Genomic DNA, 19,276 nt, shown 5'->3' on the forward strand with positions numbered 1-19,276 from the left:
CTATGCTCGTCATGGCTCCTTGTCCCCTTACTGTGCTCAGTATTAATTCTGGTCTCCATACTGTGCTCAGTATTACTCCTAGTTCTCTTCCTACCATGTGCATTCCATTCCTAGCCTCCTCATATATTCTAGTCATTGCCTCTCTGGGCTCCTGTTTCTCTCACAGGGACGGCTGATGTGCAGCTGGTGCTCCTCTATTGCCCTCATTTTGGCTGCTGTATGGTACTCTGAGTGATGCCCACACTGCTGTATGGTACACAGAGTGATGGCCACACTGCTGTATGGTACCTGGAGTGATGGCCACACTGCTTTATGGTACCCAGGGTATTGGCCACACTGCTGTATGGTATCTGGAGTGATGGCCATACTGCTGTATGGTACCTGTAGTGATGGCCACACTGCTGTATGGTACATGGAGCGATGGCCAAACTGCTGTATGGTACCTGGAGTGATGGCCACACTGCTGTATGGTACCTGGAGTGATGGCCACACTGCTGTATGGTACCTGGAGTGATGGCCACACTGCTGTATGGTACCCAGGGTATTGGCCACACTGCTGTATGGTACCTGGAGTGATGACCACACTGCTGTATGGTACCTGGAGTGATGGCCACACTACTGTACGGTACCTAGAGAAGGATGGCAACATTGCTGTATGGTACCTGGAGTGATGGCCACACTGCTGTATGGTACCTAGAGAAGGATGGCAACATTGCTGTATGGTACCTGGAGTGATGGCCACACTGCTGTATGGTACCTGGAGTGATGGCCACACTGCTGTATGGTACCTGGAGAAGGATGGCAACACTGCTGTATGGTACCTGGAGTGATGGCCACACTGCTGTATGGTACCTGGAGTGATGGCCACACTGCTGTATGGTACCTGGAGAAGGATGGCAACACTGCTGTATGGTACCTGGAGTGATGACCACACTGCTGTATGGTAGCTGATGTTTTGTATCTGGAGTGAGGGCCTCCACGATGACACAAAAAGGTAACTTCTTGGCTCTCTGCTTACTAAGCTATGATATGTTTCATTAAAATTCATGGCCTAGGGCTTGAAGAAGAGTAGTTTCTGGTTACATTAAATAACTACTTTTTGTATTTAGAGGTGCAGTGTGTGGTTACATATAAGGCATTACTCATACCGGTACATTTTGTGAGTGAAACTGTAGAATAAAAAACTGACCTGTGTTGTTACATGAATAAAATGAACTGCAGACTTCTGAGTATACTGTAAAGAAACCAAATATGAATATGTCACTAGACTGTTTACATACAAAATAATCATTTATAATATGTCTGAAGTATTAAGCGTCAGTAAGGCTGCAATTGCAAGTGCAAGCATTATCACTGGTTACAGCACGTTATTGAAGCCAGCATTCCTGTATGACTACTTATACTAATGTCAGCTTTACCCCACCTGTTAGAAGGTGTAATATGACCCTGCACCCCTGATATCTGACTGATCCACTTCTGGAACAGTACAAAGAAGATTTCCAAGGTACTGAATAAGTTCAGCTCTGGAGATAGCAGTAAAGCTGCCCACCCCCAACTATATAATCTCATAATGAGCAGAGACAGACATCCATGAGCATAGGGGTCCCTCTCAGCTCTGTTTATTTAGCTCACGTGGCAATCAGCAGTTGGAGAGGTGTGCACTGCAAAGAATGATGACTGCATCCACCTTGCATCACCCTGATTGAGTCTGTGTAGGTTTTTTTTTTGTTTTTTTTTCCTTTTTGACAAACTTTCAGTAGAATTGAAGGCTTCAGCAGCTAGCTCTTAGTGCTGGGTCTTGAATTCACATCATGGTTTGCTTAAAAACGAGATTAGAATAGGAGGAGGGAAAAAGTAAGCCAGAAATGAAAATTAGTAGAGATGGCCCGAACATCAAATTTTGGGTTCATAAACAGCAAACGCGAACTTCCGCAAATGTTTGCGAACATGCAAACCTGGCGAACCACCATAGACTTCAATGGGCAGACGAGACACACAGAGCTTTAAAGTTCCGTGGAGAGAAATGAAGACGCATCCGAAGTTTAGATAGATACATTTAAGTAAACACAATGTAACAAGTGAGGAATGTGACTCACTCTCTCTGACTTTGCAGGAGCTGGAGGACAGCCAAAGAGTGTGTAACATTCACCACTTGTTACATTGTGTTTACTTAAATGTATCTATCTAAACTTCGGATGCGTCTGCATTTCTCTCCACGGAACTTTAAAGCTCTGTGTGTAACCCTTCCAATGCTGGTCTAGTAAAAAAAAAATGCTGGTTGCATATAATATGCTGTAAATAATGTTTTAGCGCAAAGTTGAAATGCAGGGTTATATTCCGCTTTAACATTTTATTTAATTGCCACAGCTTAAATGAACTTCTGGGAGACGTTACATATGCCCTGCTTTGAAGATAAGTAGCTAGTGTAGGGAAAGCATCTAACAGGAATGGAAGAGGTTAAACACTGCCGAAGGGCTCCAAGGGAAACTTTATTTGTTCCTATCTCTGCTCACTATGTGGGTGGTAGAAACTTTTGTTCCACCGACGAAGCCTGCGCTTCCTATCAGAATCCCTCAGCAGGACTTGAAGCAGACAGGAGCTGTTTCTATTGGCTCTGTTCCTGTCAGTCACAGCTTATCCCCCTCTGCTTGTGGCTTTCACAGTGTTACCGCTCTCCTATCACTCTCATATTGCCAACCCAGGGCAGCCGGTCATTTTTTGGCTTGTTATCGCATGTTGTAACTTTTATGAATTGACATTTACTAACATTTACTGATATTTGTGGAGGTATTTCCCACACAAGTCGGTAATTTAGCTCACTGCTCGGTAACTTCAGCTTTTCATGCAGTAACAGCTTTTATGAATTGACACTTTCCTAAGTGCTCGGTAAAGTCAGATGTTTTCAGCATTACCGCATGGGGTAATGCTTTATGAATCGAGGCCATTCACTGTGGTGAAAAATGATCAAGGCAACGGTTAATTAATTTTGCTACTTAAAGTAATACTAAAGTGAATCTGAAACAAAGTTAGATACTCACCTATGGAGAGGGAAGTCTCTGGATCCCATAGAGCCTTCCCGGTCTTCTTTCCATACCCTGGTTCCACTAATGCCTCCCTGTAAAAGACTGCACCTTCACTAATACAACCATGTCCCCAAGATTTGCACACCTGTACTGCACAAGCGGGAGCACAAACACACACGTGCACAATGCGGCCCCGTTCATCTTCAGAAGTACTCAGGAACGCAAATACTTCTGAAGCCTTCATGAGGAAGCCAGAAGGCGCATTTGACCAACTGGTTGAATAACTTTCAGGGGGGGGGGGGGGGGGGGGAAGAACAACAACGGTGGAATGAGGGCATGGAGGGGCGACCAGGAAGGCTTTACGGGTTTCCAGGAGAGTATCTTACTTTTTGTAACGATCGGTGTAACACAGGGAGGGTCTGATTATCGGTGAACTGCAGTATCACCGAGAATACAGAATATACCCGATTATTGGTGATCTGCAGTATCACCGATAATCAGATATATCTACTAACCTCTGGACACCTGAGATAACAAGTGAGTGATTAGGTGTAACAGTAACACAGAGGACTGCACCTAAGGAGTAGGTACAGTGGCAGTAAGGAGTACTGCACGGACGAATCTCCTTCCGTAAGCCTAGACTCTCCCGGGGGAGGAGCTAAGCGGAAAGAGGGAAGGACAGAGCGTGAGTGACACCAATGAGCGGGTGTCAGTAACAGATCTGGGAACTGCCTCTAACAGTAGGGCTAGTTCTCGAGGTCGGCCAAGCCAGGTCGTCAACACACAGACAGATAAAGTACAGATTCAGGAGACAGATACGTAATCCAAAAGACATGCAAGGTTCAGCAACGGGGTATCATAATAACGAGGTACGGAGTCAGGAGGCAGATACAGAGTTTAGGTACGAGCAGAGTTTGGCAACAGGATATCAGAAATAGCAAGGTACAGAATCAGAGTTCAGAGGAATAGTCAGGCAGGCAAAAGGTCATAACAAATAATACAGATCAAATAATTCCTAACGCTAAGGTGTGAGGTCCTTGATCGTCAACACCTTTGGAAACTATGCTAGAACATAGATACAGACAAGGTCTGAGTGCTACCACGTTGTGATCGCAACGACAGACAACCAGAGAATGACCAGCACCCGGTATATATACATCAGCGCTCTCCGGCGCCTCCCCTACGTGCTGGACCAATCAGGAGTGGTGGAATTGTCAGCTGACCGCCTTGGTCAGCTGACCCTTTTCTGGCTGCCATATAAGCTCTGCCTCTCCGCGCGCGTGTCAATCTGAATCTAGGTGGACTACTGGTTCCAGCCACACCTGCCAAGTCCTGCAATGTCTCTGCTGGGCCGTGCGCGGGGTTGGCCGCACCACTACCAGCACAAGCGGCGGCGGTCTCCCCGCACTGGGACACACTGTCAGTGCCAGATCCATGCGTGCTAACCGCAGCGTCAGACGCGGCGTTTTTTCCGCGTTCCGCCATGCCATCTGCGGAAACAGCCGCCTTGCTCTGAATGGAAGCGGCGGCTTTTCCGCGTTTCTTTACAGTACCCCCACCGAGGAGTGGACTCCGGACAGCTCCTTTCAGGCTTCTCAGGGTGTAGTCATTGAACAAATGTGTCAGCACACCAGTATTTCCATAGTTCACGCTCTTTTATTGAGCCATGCGTTCCCACCAAAGGAAAAAGCCGACAATTGTTTCGGGGCCACACAGGGTCCCCCTTCTTCAAGGCGCGTGGTTAAAAAAAAAAAAAAAGCAGGGTCCATAGACAAGCCTGAGGTGGAAATTATGTACCCTAGAAAAGCGACAGATGTTACCTCGAATATACACTTTTCCAATTTAGCGTAAAGCAAGTTCTGTCTCAGTTTGTCTAATACAAATCTAACATGGGTCCTATGCTCAGAGAGGTTGTTGGAAAAAATAAGTATATCGTCAAGATAAACTAAAACGAATCTCCCCAACACCTCTCTGAAGACCTCATTGATGAGTTCTTGGAAAACGGCCGGGGCATTACACAACCCAAAGGGCATCACTAGGTACTCGTAATGCCCGTCGGGTGTGTTAAAGGCCGTTTTCCACTCATCGCCCTCTCTTATTCGTACCAGGTTGTATGCCCTTCGTAAATCTAACTTCGAAAAAATCTTAGCGTCGGTGACCTGCGTTAATAAATCGTCTATTAAGGGTAACGGATAGCGATTCTTCACTGTGATTTTATTGAGGCCCCGGTAATCAATGCACGGCCGCAGGCCCCCGTCCTTTTTCTTTACAAAAAAGAAGCCTGCCCCGGCCGGTGATCGGGATGGGCGGATAAAGCCCTTGGCCAAATTTTCACGGATATACTCCTGCATGGACAATTTTTCAGGCCCAGACAAATTGTACAGATGGCCCCGAGGAGGCATACAACCAGACCGGAGATCGATGGGGCAATCGAAAGGGCGATGTGGAGGTAACTTATCAGCAGCCTTGGGACAAAACACATCTGAATAGTCCGAATACTGCTCGGGTACCCCTTCCAGATGCACCCTGGTTTGGCCCAAAGTCACCTTCCCTAAGCACTGTTGAACACAGTGATCTGACCAACTCGTTAGCTGACCGGTGGCCCAGTTGATCTGCGGGGAGTGAAGGTGCAACCAGGGCATCCCTAAGATGATAGTGGAGGATGTCATGTGTAATACAAAAAACTGCAGTTTCTCTGTATGCAGTACCCCTATAGTGACTCCCACCTCCGGTGTCCGAGACAGTGGATGATCTTTCCGCAAAGGGGAATCATCTACTGCCGTAACCTGAATGGGTGGTTTTACCGGGGCGATCGGAATACCCAATTTCTTAGCAAATTCAAAATCCATAAAATTAGCCTCAGAGCCTGAATCAATAAAGGCTTCAGTGATCTCGGTTTTATCCTCCCATGTAACTGTACAGGGGAGAAGTAACCGTCTATCCTGTTAGGGTGTTACCCCCTACAACTCCTAGACGGCAGCGTTTCCCGGCTTATTAGGACAACTCTGTACTCTATGCCCCCCTTCAGCGCAGTACAGACATAGTTGTTCAGTCATCCTCCGTCTTCGCTCCACCTGGGACAGCTTAGACCGACCAATCTGCATTGGCTCGGGTGGAGGCAAGATGGGAGGAGACGAGGCAGCAGGAGGTGGGATCGCTGGGGTTGCTGCATAAGAGACCACTCTAACACGGTGACTACCCCTGGTCTGTTTTTGATAGCGCAGCCTGCGGTCGATCCGAATGGCCGCTGAGATGGCTTCATCGACTGTTCTGGGCTCAGGCTGACCTAGCATCAGATCAGAGACAGGGGCGTAGCAATAGGGGTTGCAGCGGTAGCGACCGCATCGGGGCCCTTGGGCCAGAGGGGCCCCGAAGGGCCCTACCTCAACTACAGTATTAGCTCTCTATTGGTCCTGTGCTCATAATAATCACTTCTATAGATACCTTAAATAGTGGTAATTATTAACAAACTGTTCCCCATCCCCTTCTTGCACATCTGACACTGTAGTTGCCATTGGCAGGTTTTGGTGCGCCATATCAATTGTCACGTATAGAGTGCTTGGGGGGCCCCATTGTAAAAGTTGCATCGGGGCCCACAGCTTCTTAGCTACGCCACTGATCAGAGACCTCATCAGACAGCCCTGACAAGAAACAATCTAATAGGGCATAAGTGTCCCACCTAGCTGTAACTGACCACCTCCTAAATTCCGCTGCATAATCTTCGACCGGACCTTTGCCTTGACGCAAGAGCTTGAGCTTCCGCTCAGAAGTCGAGGCAAGGTCCGGATCGTTGTAAATTACAGCCATGGCTTTAAAGAATTCCTCCACAGAGGTAAGGGCTAAATCTCCGGTGGGTAAACTGTATGCCCATGTCTGGGAGTTGCCAGATAACAAGGTTTTAATAAATGTGACCTTTTGGGCCTCGGTTCCTGAAGATCGGGGTCTCAACTCGAAATAGGATAACACTCTACTCCTAAAATTACGAAAGTCAGATCTGTGGCCAGAAAATCTTTCGGGTACGGGCATACGTATGTCAATGCTAGGAGGGGATCGCACCTCATTCACTGATGTCTGGAGAGCTTGTACAGACCCTGATAGGGCATCAATTAACGCTTGGTGATTACCCAGCACTTGGTTGATGTTATCCACCGAAGTGGCAAGTGCGCCCAGACAGTCAGTGCGTGCGTCCATATTGTTTTGGTCTGTCATTCTGTAACGATCGGTGTAACACAGAGAGGGTCTGATTACCGGTGAACTGCAGTATCACCGAGAATACAGAATATACCCGATTATTGGTGATCTGCAGTATCACCGATAATCAGATATATCTACTAACCTCTGGACACCTGAGATAACAAGTGAGTGATTGGGTGTAACAGTAACACAGAGGACTGCACCTAAGGAGTAGGTACAGTGGCAGTAAGGAGTACTGCACGGACGAATCTCCTTCCGTAAGCCTAGACTCTCCCGGGGGAGGAGCTAAGAGGATAGAGGGAAGGACAGAGCGTGAGTGACACCAATGAGCGGGTGTCACTAACAGATCTGGGAACTGCCTCTAACAGTAAGGCTAGTTCTCGAGGTCGGCTAAGCCAGGTCGTCAACACACAGACAGATAAAGTACAGATTCAGGAGACAGATACGTAATCCAAAAGACATGCAGGGTTCAGCAACGGGGTATCAGAATAACGGGGTACGGAGTCAGGAGGCAGATACAGAGTTTAGGTACGAGCAGAGTTTGGCAACAGCATATCAGAAATAGCAAGGTACAGAATCAGAGCTCAGAGGAATAGTCAGGCAGGCAAAAGGTCATAACAAATAATACAGATCAAATAATTCCTAACGCTAAGGTGTGAGGTCCTTGACCGTCAACACCTTTGGAAACTATGCTAGAACATAGATACAGACAAGGTCTGAGTGCTACCACGTTGTGATCGCAACGACAGACAACTAGAGAATGACCAGCACCCGGTATATATACATCAGCGCTCTCCGGCGCCTCCCCTACGTGCTGGACCAATCAGGAGTGGTGGAATTGTCAGCTGACCGCCTTGGTCAGTTGACCCTTTTCTGGCTGCCATATAAGCTCTGCCTCTCCGCGCGCGCGCGCGTGTCAATCTGAATCTAGGTGGACTACTGGTTCCAGCCACACCTGCCAAGTCCTGCAATGTCTCTGCTGGGCCGTGCGCGGGGTTGGCCGCACCGCTACCAGCACAAGCGCCGGAGGTCTCCCCGCGCTGGGACACACTGTCAGTGCCAGATCCATGGGTGCTAACCGCCGCGTCAGACTCGGCAGTTTTTCCGCGTTCCGCCATGCCATCTGCGGAAACAGCCGCCTTGCTCTGAATGGAAGCGGCGGCTTTTCCGCGTTTCTTTACACTTTTCTTTTATTCAGGTTTGCTTTTAATATTACTTTAAGTAGCAAAATTTGTTAACCGCTGCCTCAGTCATTTTGCACGACAGTGAATATATATAAACTAAAAGCTATGCATTGACAGAAGAACATTTTCCTTTTTCATAAACCTTGGGTGTTCAAAATGAATAAAAAATGATCGTAATTGATTTCTTATAATATTGGCTAAATAAATGGATGAGTTTGCTGCTTACAGATATTTCTGACCTTATTTATCAAAGAATTTGAAAGAATACTTACGCTCCGTTAGCGCGCTGTTGTTATAGTTAAAGCAACCTGGATATCCTGAAATAGTTAATAAAAAAAACATTCAATATAGATGCCCCTCATCTACATTTCTGTTTCATGGGTGCAACTCTTCAATTAAATAGTGTCACATGGCCATTGTAGACTTAAAGTACATCTAATATGTATTTACCCATCTCACAATTAATATAGGTCTACTTGTACATTATCACTGAAGATAGTAATGAAAGCCTGACAGCAATGACCTGTGGGAGAGGCCAAGTCATCCTTTTTAGAGGCAGGTACTCAGTAGTGATCACAGTGAACTGCCATTTAAAGTTAAGCTTAGCGAAGTAAAAATACAAAATAAAAAAATTTCACTTACCTGGGGCTTCGACCAGCCCCCTGCAGACGTCCTGTACCCACACTGGGACAAACCGATCCTCCAGTACCCCGCAGCCAGGTAATTTAATTTTGGCTGCACGCGTACTCGATCGCACTCCCGTCGCCGTGGCTCTCCTGCACACGTGCAGTACATGTACTACACATACTGTACGTATGTAGGTAGTACACGGACTGTGCATGCGCAGGATGGCCACGTTGACAGGAGCACGATCGAGGACGCGTGCACCCAGGGCTGCGCAGGCGCACTGGCCCGAAACTACCTGGCTGCGTGGGACCGGAGGATTGGTTTGTCCCGGTGTGGGCACAGGACGTCTTCAGGGGGCTGGTGGGAGCCCCAGGAAAGTGAAACTTTTTTTTTTACTCAGTAAAGGTCTATTTTAAAGCTCTTATGATTCAGACTATATACAGGATATTCTAAAAAAAATTAGCATATTGTAATAAAGTTCATTATTTTCTGTAATGTACTGATAAACATTAGACTTTCATATATTTTAGATTCAAATACACACAACTGAAGTAGTTCAAGCCTTTTATTGTTTTAATATTGATGATTTTGGCATACAGCTCATGAAAACCCAAATTTCCTATCTCAAAAAATTAGCATATTTCATCCGACCAATAAAAGAAAAGTGTTTTTAAAACAAAAAAAGTCAACTTTCAAATAATTATGTTCAGTTATGCACTCAATACTTGGTCGGGAATCCTTTTGCAGAAATGACTGCTTTAATGCGGCGTGGCATGGAGGCAATCAGCCTGTGGCACTACTCAGGTGTTATGGAGGCCCAAGATGCTTCGATAGCGGCCTTAAGCTCATCCAGAGTGTTGGGTCTTGCGTCTCTCAACTTTCTCTTGAAAATATCCCACAGATTCTCTATGGGGTTCAGGTTAGGAGAGTTGGCAGGCCAATTGAGCACACTAATACCATGGTCAGCAAACCATTTACCAGTGGTTTTGGCACTGTGAGCAGGTGCCAGGTCGTGCTGAAAAATGAAATCTTCATCTCCAAAAAGCTTTTCAGCAGATGGAAGCATGAACCCACTTTTGAACTAGAAACAGCGGCAGAAGCGCCTGACCTGGGCTACAGAGAAGCAGCACTGGACTCAGTGGTCCAAAGTACTTTTTTCGGATGAAAGTATCTTTTACCTGTCATTCGGAAATCAAGGTGCCAGAGCCTGGAGGAAGACTGAGGAGAGGGAAATGCCAAAATGCCTGAAGTCCAGTGTCAAGTACCCACAGTCAGTGATGGTCTGGGGTGCCATGTCAGCTGCTGGTGTTGGTCCACTGTGTTTTATCAAGGGCAGGGCCAATGCAGCTAGCTATCAGGAGATTTTGGAGCACTTCATGCTTTCATCTGCTGAAAAGCTTTATGGAGATGAAGATTTCATTTTTCAGCATGACCTGGCACCTGCTCACAGTGCCAAAACCACTGGTAAATGGTTTACTGACCATGGTATTACTGTGCTCAATTGGCCTGCCAACTCTCCTGACCTGAACCCCATAGAGAATCTGTGGGATATTGTGAAGAGAGAGTTGAGAGACGCAAGACCCAACACTCTGGATGAGCTTAAGGCCGCTATCGAAGCATCCTGGGCCTCCATAACACCTGAGCACTAGTGTCACAGGCTGATTGCCTCCATGCCACGCCGACCAAGTATTCAGTGCATAACTGAACATAATTATTTGAAGGTTGACTTTTTTTGTTTTAAAAACACTTTTCTTTTATTGGTTGGATGAAATATGCTAATTTTTTGAGATAGGAAATTTGAGTTTTCATGAGCTGTATGCCAAACTCATCAATATTAAAACAATAAAAGGCTTGAACTACTTCAGTTGTGTGTATTTGAATCTAAAATATATGAAAGTCTAATGTTTATCAGTACATTACAGAAAATAATGAACTTTATCACAATATGCTAATTTTTTGAGAAGATCCTGTAGAGCAATTATATGTGGTGTTAGGGCACAAATATTTTCCAATTTCCCTGGGGCTCCAACTTAAAATTCTTAAAGGTGCACTTTAAAAAGTGCTTCATAGAGTCTATATTTTAACCTGTAAAAAAATGACCAATAACATACCTGTGGTTGTATCTGGTGTTACCGTATTTGATACAGTTATGCCAGTTGTATTATCCAGTGCTGCGTGTGTAAAATAAGAAAATTCCATTTAATCTTCTACTGGTACGAAAACCAACGACTACCAGTAAGCAAAAATGTACTACACCTGATGCGTAGATAACAGATCCTTACCATTAGTTAGGTTTGTTGGAAGAGACAGATTAGCAGTCAAGGTGCTGTTTAAGCTCTCATTCACTGTAAAAAGTAAACAACAGTAAAAAAAAATATACATTCACACAATACAGTACATAGTACTCACAATAACATTTATCCTATTATATTTTATTTCAGAATCTGAATCATTTTATTTGACTAAAAAAGACAACTATCACGTAAAATTTAAAAATGTATAATACATACAGTACATATACTGTAGGTGTACATTTATCTCATAGTAAAATGAACTATAAATTACATTTTCGCTGTCATTTACAGCGGGTAGTGAAAATCTGACAGGTTTTGGACTAGTTCACCTCCTCATGGGGGATTCTCAGGTATTTCTTATTTACGAAAGCACTTAATGAACTTCAGTTGCTCAGTCCTCCTGACAAAATACTGTGCAAATGAGTAGGAAGGCTTGCTGGCATCTTTGTATAGACCCTTACCAGGGAGGTGTACATACTAGTATGCTGTCGGTGAGCTGGGCGCAGGGTGAACCGAATGACAGCTTACCTTGCTGCTGCTCAAATCCTCGGTGGCATGAAATACAATTCCACATCCAAGTAGTCGCCACTTGGAGGCAGAAGTAATTTGGGGTTCGGTGATGGCCAGATTTGCCCTTTCTCGCCCTGCGCACTATAGCATTACTGCTATAGCGGTGCCTAGCTATATCTGTCAGATCTTCCAGCTTTTTACTACCTACTGGAAGTGACAGTGACATAGGAAAATGTATAATGCGTTTTACTCTGGAAGAAATGTATGTTTTTATGTTTATATTTCAAATTTTACATTTTTTCAAGATAGAGGTCCTTTAAGTACGCCCTTACAATGAATTTGACTTGGCAGTTGCGTAACGGACACTGTCTACAAGCTGATCCGGCACAGCTCTTTTACCAAAATTGCTTTATTGGATCTTAAAAAACAACATAAAAGCTGCAGAGTGGCGTAACGGACACTGACAATATGATACGAGGACAGACAGTATAGAGACTTCATTACTATCACTTTAACAATGCAGACATAGGCATGAAAAACAATTCACTGCCACAAAATGACATTTTCAATTACAGGGGTTCACAACTTCTGGGGTCACCCTGTGAATAGGCAGCTATGATTCTCCTTCTATCAGTGCTGAGATCGCACTGACCCCACTTTACCTCCATTGATGAGTTACACTTCCCTCCTATAGGGAATAGTGTCAGGCTAGCCACACCATCTCTAGCAGTGGCGCTTCCCAATAATGCCCACACAGATAAAATGTCATGCTCCTCTCTCCATGCAGGCACATCATTCTGTTGTATTAAACGCCCACTGGCTGCCCCCTCCAATCAGCTAAGGGAATAGGAGATTGGTGTATGTGCCATGTCCCTTCTCCCAGAAGTGATATTAGCGGAGGCGCATGCGCGGTGAGCCCGAGATGGCCGCTTGAGGACAGAGCTCCGCTCAGTGCCCGCACAGATCCCGCCGCAATCAGGCCAAGCCACTGCAGCGACGTGGGAGCCCTCCACTTTATGTGTGCTGCCTGTATACATGGGTCTTGCCCCTAAACATCAAGTACTAAATGACACCCCCTCTCAAAAATTGTCTTAGTATGTGGTGGGGCATTAGATTGTAAGCTCCTCTGACAGACAGTGACTGAATTGTTCAATGTTCTGTGAAAAGCACAGATTTTTAAATCACTAGGGTTGCTACTTTAACATAGGAATCGCAGTAGGTATTTTCCACTACCGCGATTCCATTTTTCAATTTGTTGACGCTGGCGTTTAGCGGTTGTGATTGCAATTGCTAGTGGAAAAGTGCCCTTAGTGCTATATCAATGTAGGCGTTTCCCCTAGGAAGCATGATCGCACACAAAATCACACTGCAATGCGATCGTTCAACCTACATTTTCCCCTCACTACCCCTCACTGCAATTGTGCTGTGAGCTGTCAGTAATGGAGCACAATGCACCAAAAATCGCGCAGCATGACAATTGTTATTCGGGAAAAATTTCAATGCGGTAATGGGAAATGAGCATATTTACTTCTAAATCGCAGTGCTGTTGCAATTGGCAAAATGGCCCCCTTTTTGGAGCAGTTCGCGGCAAGTGGAAAAGCAGCCTAAGTGGTGATGTGTCGAACTACTGTTTTTGGAGAAAACAGCGCTTAGAAAATTCAATAGCCTACAGTAACAACATGATTCTGCATGTAAAGCTGGGCAAACACTATGAGATATGTTTTAATAGAGTAGATATCAAATTATATATAAACTTTGAATATAACATAAATCTATTTAAAAGGAGTCCTGCTCAGTCAGGCTTGGTCAATGTTTGATCATCTTGTTGACTGAATGTTAATCTGGAAAGGTAGTTCTATGGAAGATTAGGTAAGCTGAAGCATGGGGTGGGGTGTTTGGCGGTAGTAGAAGCTATATGAGTGAGGATTCATACTGTAGCTTTGTATTTAAATGAGGAGTATAGAACTAGCAGCTGTGGTGGGGAGAGGGATATTAAGCATGGTACTTGCAGACAATTTTGTCTGAGTAATCACTGGCCAATTTTACATCCTCCACGTAGTATGAGGCCCCTTTTACACTTGGGCATTTTTTTTTCGCATTACATTACAATTTCTGCAAGCAGGGTAATGCAACAACAATGAAAGTGTATGGGGCTCAGTACAATAAACACATCACGTCTCGTTGCACCGGATGCTTCTGATTTGCTGCCGACCTGCCGCAAAGTCAACATCGCGTTACCGCCGGAATGAATGGAAGTCATTGGCCAACGCAGTATTTTTAAATATGTTGTCAGCGGCAGTGTGGCATGCATGCGCTGAACGACGCAAATACGAAGAGGAATCCCAGTGACATACTTTCTGTCCAGCAGGGAGTACGTCACTGGGCAAGGATCGGCGACGGGCAGCAAGTGCGTGGGGGGGTGGGCGTGTGAGAGGTGTGTGGCGCTATGCATATGACTCTGTCACGCACTTTGCCGCAGGGTCATATGAATTGAGTTTTTTACCTTGAAGTGCAATGCCAGTGGGTGGAGCATTGCCCTGTTATTATGGTCTGGCCAGGTATAAAACCGGCTTGAGTGTCAACAGATTTTGAACACTATGAACAGATTGAGCAGGCAAGCTCTCATACTACATGAAGGTGGTAAAATTGGCCAATGATTGGCCAATCAAAATTGGATGTGTGTACCAGGCTTAAGATTTGATATCTGCAAAGATGTGATCTAATATCCAGTGAGGCAATGTGGCAGCTGGCATTCAGGTTATTATTGATATCAGGACGATATTGATTGTACACAGTGTGTGCCCAGCTCACCACTGTCTGCAACATTTTGGTGTGACCTATTTTGGTGTGACCTATTACAGCAAGGTCTACTTACCAGTAGTTATATTTGTAAGATTTGTTGTTAGGGATAAATTATCAGCAAAAGTGATAGTGTTCGAGCCAAGGCTTACTGCAAGAAGCAAAAATGTTACAATAGTACGTTCGCCGGATAAAAGTATTATTTTCAAATAATTATTTAACAAGTGTTAAATACATGAAACTGTACTAAACATTTAATCTGAAATTATGCTTTATGCCTCCCCAGAGATCTACAGACAACTCCAGTAAGGATGTCATAAGTAATCCACCAAAACTTTATTGCATTAAAATGATCTTCTATTTGCAAGTTAGGATTTTCCACCCACAAATGAGTCACATCAAAACACAGTCAGGATTGCTGAAAAGTTTGTGCCTTAGTGTTTGTTGCCTGCAGCATCCACAGAAATAGGGGTAGGGATAGGACCCCAGTAACATTTCATGTGGTAATTTTACAGGATTATGCCATCCATGTAAAGCCAATTGCACACACTGCACCTCACTTTATTTTTACAACACAGATGTTGATCATATACCACACGTTATATCATATGACCAGAGCATGTGTTGTATACATAAATACTGATAAAATTGCCGTGGGCTGTATACACATGACACTTTTACAGGTATTTTGTAAATCGACCCAATGATGAGATAAACATGGGTTTAACTAGTGCAAGTCATCCTATGCATGTCGTCCATCGGGGATCAGGAGCTGATCCCCTTTGGCGACATCCCTGAGCCCTGCTGCACACACGTGTGTCAGCTGTGTAGCTGACAACGTGCTGTGTTGCTATGTGGGAGCAGAGGTACAACGAGGGGCGCATGCATGACGTCATGCAGCAGGAGTGGCGCATGCGTGACATCACGTGGCAGGCGGGGGAGCAGGGCAAACAATGGGATTAACAGGGAGGATCGGCATTGCTGGGGCTGGGTACATCCGTCTGGCGGATCGCTCGCCGGTAGAGTGTTGGGGGTCGTCAGGTGCCATACACACACCTGATTGTTGGCTGAGGTGGCTGACTTAAGTCAAGCATGTGTACGGGGCTTTATGACGTGTCTGAGGTTCCTTTCTGCTTTTTTTTTTTCATTGCAAGTGTTAAAAAAAGGTTATATATGCAAATGAGGCAAACATAAACAAAACACTTATCTGGCTGTGCAAGCTATGTTGATAACAAGACAGTTTTCTCAAGCTTGAAGTATTGCTACTACATATACAATTAATTATTTTTGAGTTATTTTTCAGTACAGGTTTACTTGAATGCTCAGAAACATGCTGAGGAGAAAGTTTCAGAGCCGCAGCAGTACATTAAATTAATAAAAATATATGATTAGTGGCTTTTATTGGCACATGTATGTAAGAAATAACTACATATAGTGGATTAGATTGTGAGCTCCTCTGAGGAACAGTTAGTGACATGACTATGTACTGTACTCTATAAAGTGGTGCATAAGAATATCAGTGCTGTCTAAAGGTATAGCAATAATAATAACAGTGGGAAAAGAAGTATGCTTGTGCAGTACCAGCAGCAATATTGCAGTGTAATTATTACGGCAAAGACTGCTTACCACTCGATACATTTTGTTGGACCGCTGTGAGAGATGAAGAATTAGTATCAATAGTTCCACTTAGGGTAGTGTTCGTACTGTCAATTACTGTAATGAGTGAAAAAAAAGAACACAGAATGTAACTATCTGACAGTATCATTCAGTTTCAGTAATAAAGTGACATAACTCTATGATGTTTATTGGATAAAAATTCATGCTTTTTATAACAGTTGTTTAATAATTGTTGTATGCAAAACAAATTAATGTCAGTATTGTATATGCATACAGGGTTTGGACAAAATAATGGAAACACCTAACATTTTGGCATCATAATCTTTGAACTTGTTTTAAGCAATCAAAACTTGACATATGTAAAAAAAAATTGTTTATTTTGTTATTTGATATGTTTAATTAAAATAATTGTTTTTTTTACAGATATTTAAACCAAAGTTGGTTATAATTTATAAAATGGCAGATCTCTCAGACTTTCAAAAAGGCCAAATTGTTGGTGCTCGTATGGCAAGCGCTACTGTAACAGAAACTGCCCGAATGCTTGGCATTTCAAGAGGTACTGTCTCAAAAGTAATGCCTGCTTTTGAAAGAAAATGAAAAACGTCCTCAGCAAAGCACAGTTGTGGCCGAAAGTCGAAGTTGTCTGAAAGAGACCGTCGGACTCTACATCGAATTATTAGAAAAGCTCGCAAGACCACGGCTCCTAAAATCACTGCAGAGCTGAATGAACACCTACAGAACCCAGTTTCCAAAAAAACGGTTCGTCGGGAGCTGCGCAAATCTGGATTCCACTGAAGAACTGCAATTAGAAAACCTCTGCTCTCAAAGATAAATGTTTCAAAGCATTTAGAGTGGTGTAGAAACCACCAGAATTGGTCCCTCGAGCAGTGGAAAAATGTGATTTTCTCTAACGAATCATCGTTTACCTTATTTCCGACCACCGGCCAAGTGTATGTTTGGAGACAGCCGAAAGAAGCATTTCATCCAGACTGCCTTCTCCCAATCGTAAAACATGGCAGGGTGTAACAATCCCTGGAGAAGCAGCTGCGGGCAGTCAGGATCCCTGTCAGGCATGTCTCCCGTCCCTCCGGCGTCTAGCACACCGAGGAGGGGACTGTCAGTGGCTCACAGAGTAGCTTTGTCGCGCGCGCACATAGACGAGACCTTTATGCGGGAAGGAGGCACATCAGCTGACCGGCCGGTCGGCTGACATCAGGGGAGACTCTCGGCGTTTCCGATTGGCTGATGAGCGGGGGCGTGGCCGAGGGGTCTCCTCCGCTTCTTAAGCAGCTTGGAGTCACTTGCAATTTGTCTGCTGTTGCGAATGCTACGTGTTAGCACTCAGACCTTGGATAGATCCGGTGTGCTTTGATCCGGGAGGAAACTGGGGATTTCACACAAGACTAGGATTTATTATTGTGATTGATATTTATATATTGCTTGATATCCTGTGTATGACTCTGGCTCTCTTCTGACTTTGCTCTCGCCTTACGATTTAGTACCTTAGCCCTTCTGATTCTGTTGCTGAACTCTGCCTGATATATCCCTATCCTTTTGCCTGCCGATTTGGTACTGTTCCTTCCTGTCTGTTGCCAAACCGATCTGTCTGACCACTCCACTCACCAGTGAGCCCTTGTCACTGGTGAGGTTCCTTGCTGTCAGTTCTCACCAGCTCCTCTGGTGAGGTTCTGCCTTGCTCTCACCAGTGAGCCCTTGTCACTGGTGAAGTTCATTACTGATAGTACTCACCAGCTCCTCTGGTGAGGTCCTGCTAACCTATCAGTATTACTGTTGCACCAAGCACGTTACACCTGTTACACCTTTTGTATTTGTTGTCACTGCAGCTTCTGATATACCAGCATTATAGGTAATTCTGCATATCACCTTATAATCAGGTATATATCTGCATTATTGGTGATACTGCAGATCACCTAATAATCAGAGTTCTGCCTTTTACTGACACCAATCGCTACAGAACAGCAGACCAAACATGTCTATGGAGACACTGTGCACTCAGGTCACCACGACTGTAAACGATCTTACCAATGTGGTCAACACACAGCAGACACACATTAACTTATTGTCTGAGGTAGTGACCTGACTCCCAAAGACCAATGCATCAGTGTCATCCCCTATAGTCAGTGAGCCCAGGATGCCTCATCCTGAAAGATTTTCAGGGCACCGGTCTGACTTCCGGAACTTTAAGCATCATTGCCTATCATATTTTGAGTTACGTCCGGTATCTTCAGGCTCTGAGAGTCAGCGAGTTACTTTTTTAAAGACTTTATTATCTGGGGACTCGCAGACATGGGCTTACAGCCTGCCTACTGATCATGAGGCTTTAACTTCAGTTCAATAATTTTTTAAAGCTATGGCAATTATCTATGATGATCCCGATTTAGCTATGACTTCAGAGAGGAAGCTCAAAATGCTTCGACAAGGGCATAATACTGTTGAAACTTACGCTGCTGAGTTCAGAAAGTGGGCAGTGTCAGCCAGATGGGGGCAGTATGCTTTATTAGATTGTTTTTTATCAGGATTATCTGATGCTGTTGCTGATCTGATGTTAAGCCACCCAGAACCTAAGACTGTGGATGAGGCGATCTCTTTAGCAGTTAAGATTGATCGTCGAGTTCGTTATCAAAGACAGACTCGAGCTAGACCGCTAAGGAGACCTTCTCCTATTCCCTTCTCTGCTACTGCCCTTTCTTCTCTTCCTCAAAATAAACCGATGCAAATCGGACAATCTAAGTTCTCGGAGGTTGAGAAAAACAGGAGACTTACTGAAAGACTCTGCCTGTATTGTGCAGAGAAGGGTCACATGGTACAAGATTGTCCCAGGAAGGCGGAAAACTATAGCCTAGGTGTAGCCGGAGGTACTACACTAGGCGATCCTGTCTTACCTCTAAAAAATAATCGCTTACTTCTCCCGTGCTCTATCACCTGGCAGGATCAAGTCAGGTCTACCCAGGCCTTTATAGACTCGGGTGCTGCAGCTAATTTTATGGATTACGATTTTGCTGTAAAG

At 44.7% G+C, this 19,276-nt stretch overlaps 1 protein-coding gene across 4 annotated transcripts in view; it reads right to left on the reverse strand.

The window, feature by feature from the left end:
* Positions 1-19,276, reverse strand: part of ADGRG2 (adhesion G protein-coupled receptor G2) — a 234,306-nt gene that overhangs the window by 58,726 nt on the left and 156,304 nt on the right. For 3 of the 4 annotated variants that reach the window (XM_068269980.1, XM_068269979.1, XM_068269982.1), the window contains 6 exons: positions 16,258-16,344; positions 14,708-14,782; positions 11,311-11,373; positions 11,140-11,199; positions 8,674-8,718; positions 1,190-1,234 (listed from right to left, as the gene is read on the reverse strand). In XM_068269980.1, coding sequence (XP_068126081.1) covers positions 1,190-1,234; positions 8,674-8,718; positions 11,140-11,199; positions 11,311-11,373; positions 14,708-14,782; positions 16,258-16,344 — 375 coding nt within the window. The remainder of the gene's footprint in view (positions 1-1,189; positions 1,235-8,673; positions 8,719-11,139; positions 11,200-11,310; positions 11,374-14,707; positions 14,783-16,257; positions 16,345-19,276) is intronic. The other variant, XM_068269981.1, reaches the window with a different exon arrangement.

This window comes from Hyperolius riggenbachi, chromosome 2, assembly GCF_040937935.1.
Source record: "Hyperolius riggenbachi isolate aHypRig1 chromosome 2, aHypRig1.pri, whole genome shotgun sequence".
Classification (NCBI taxonomy): Eukaryota; Metazoa; Chordata; class Amphibia; order Anura; family Hyperoliidae; genus Hyperolius; species Hyperolius riggenbachi.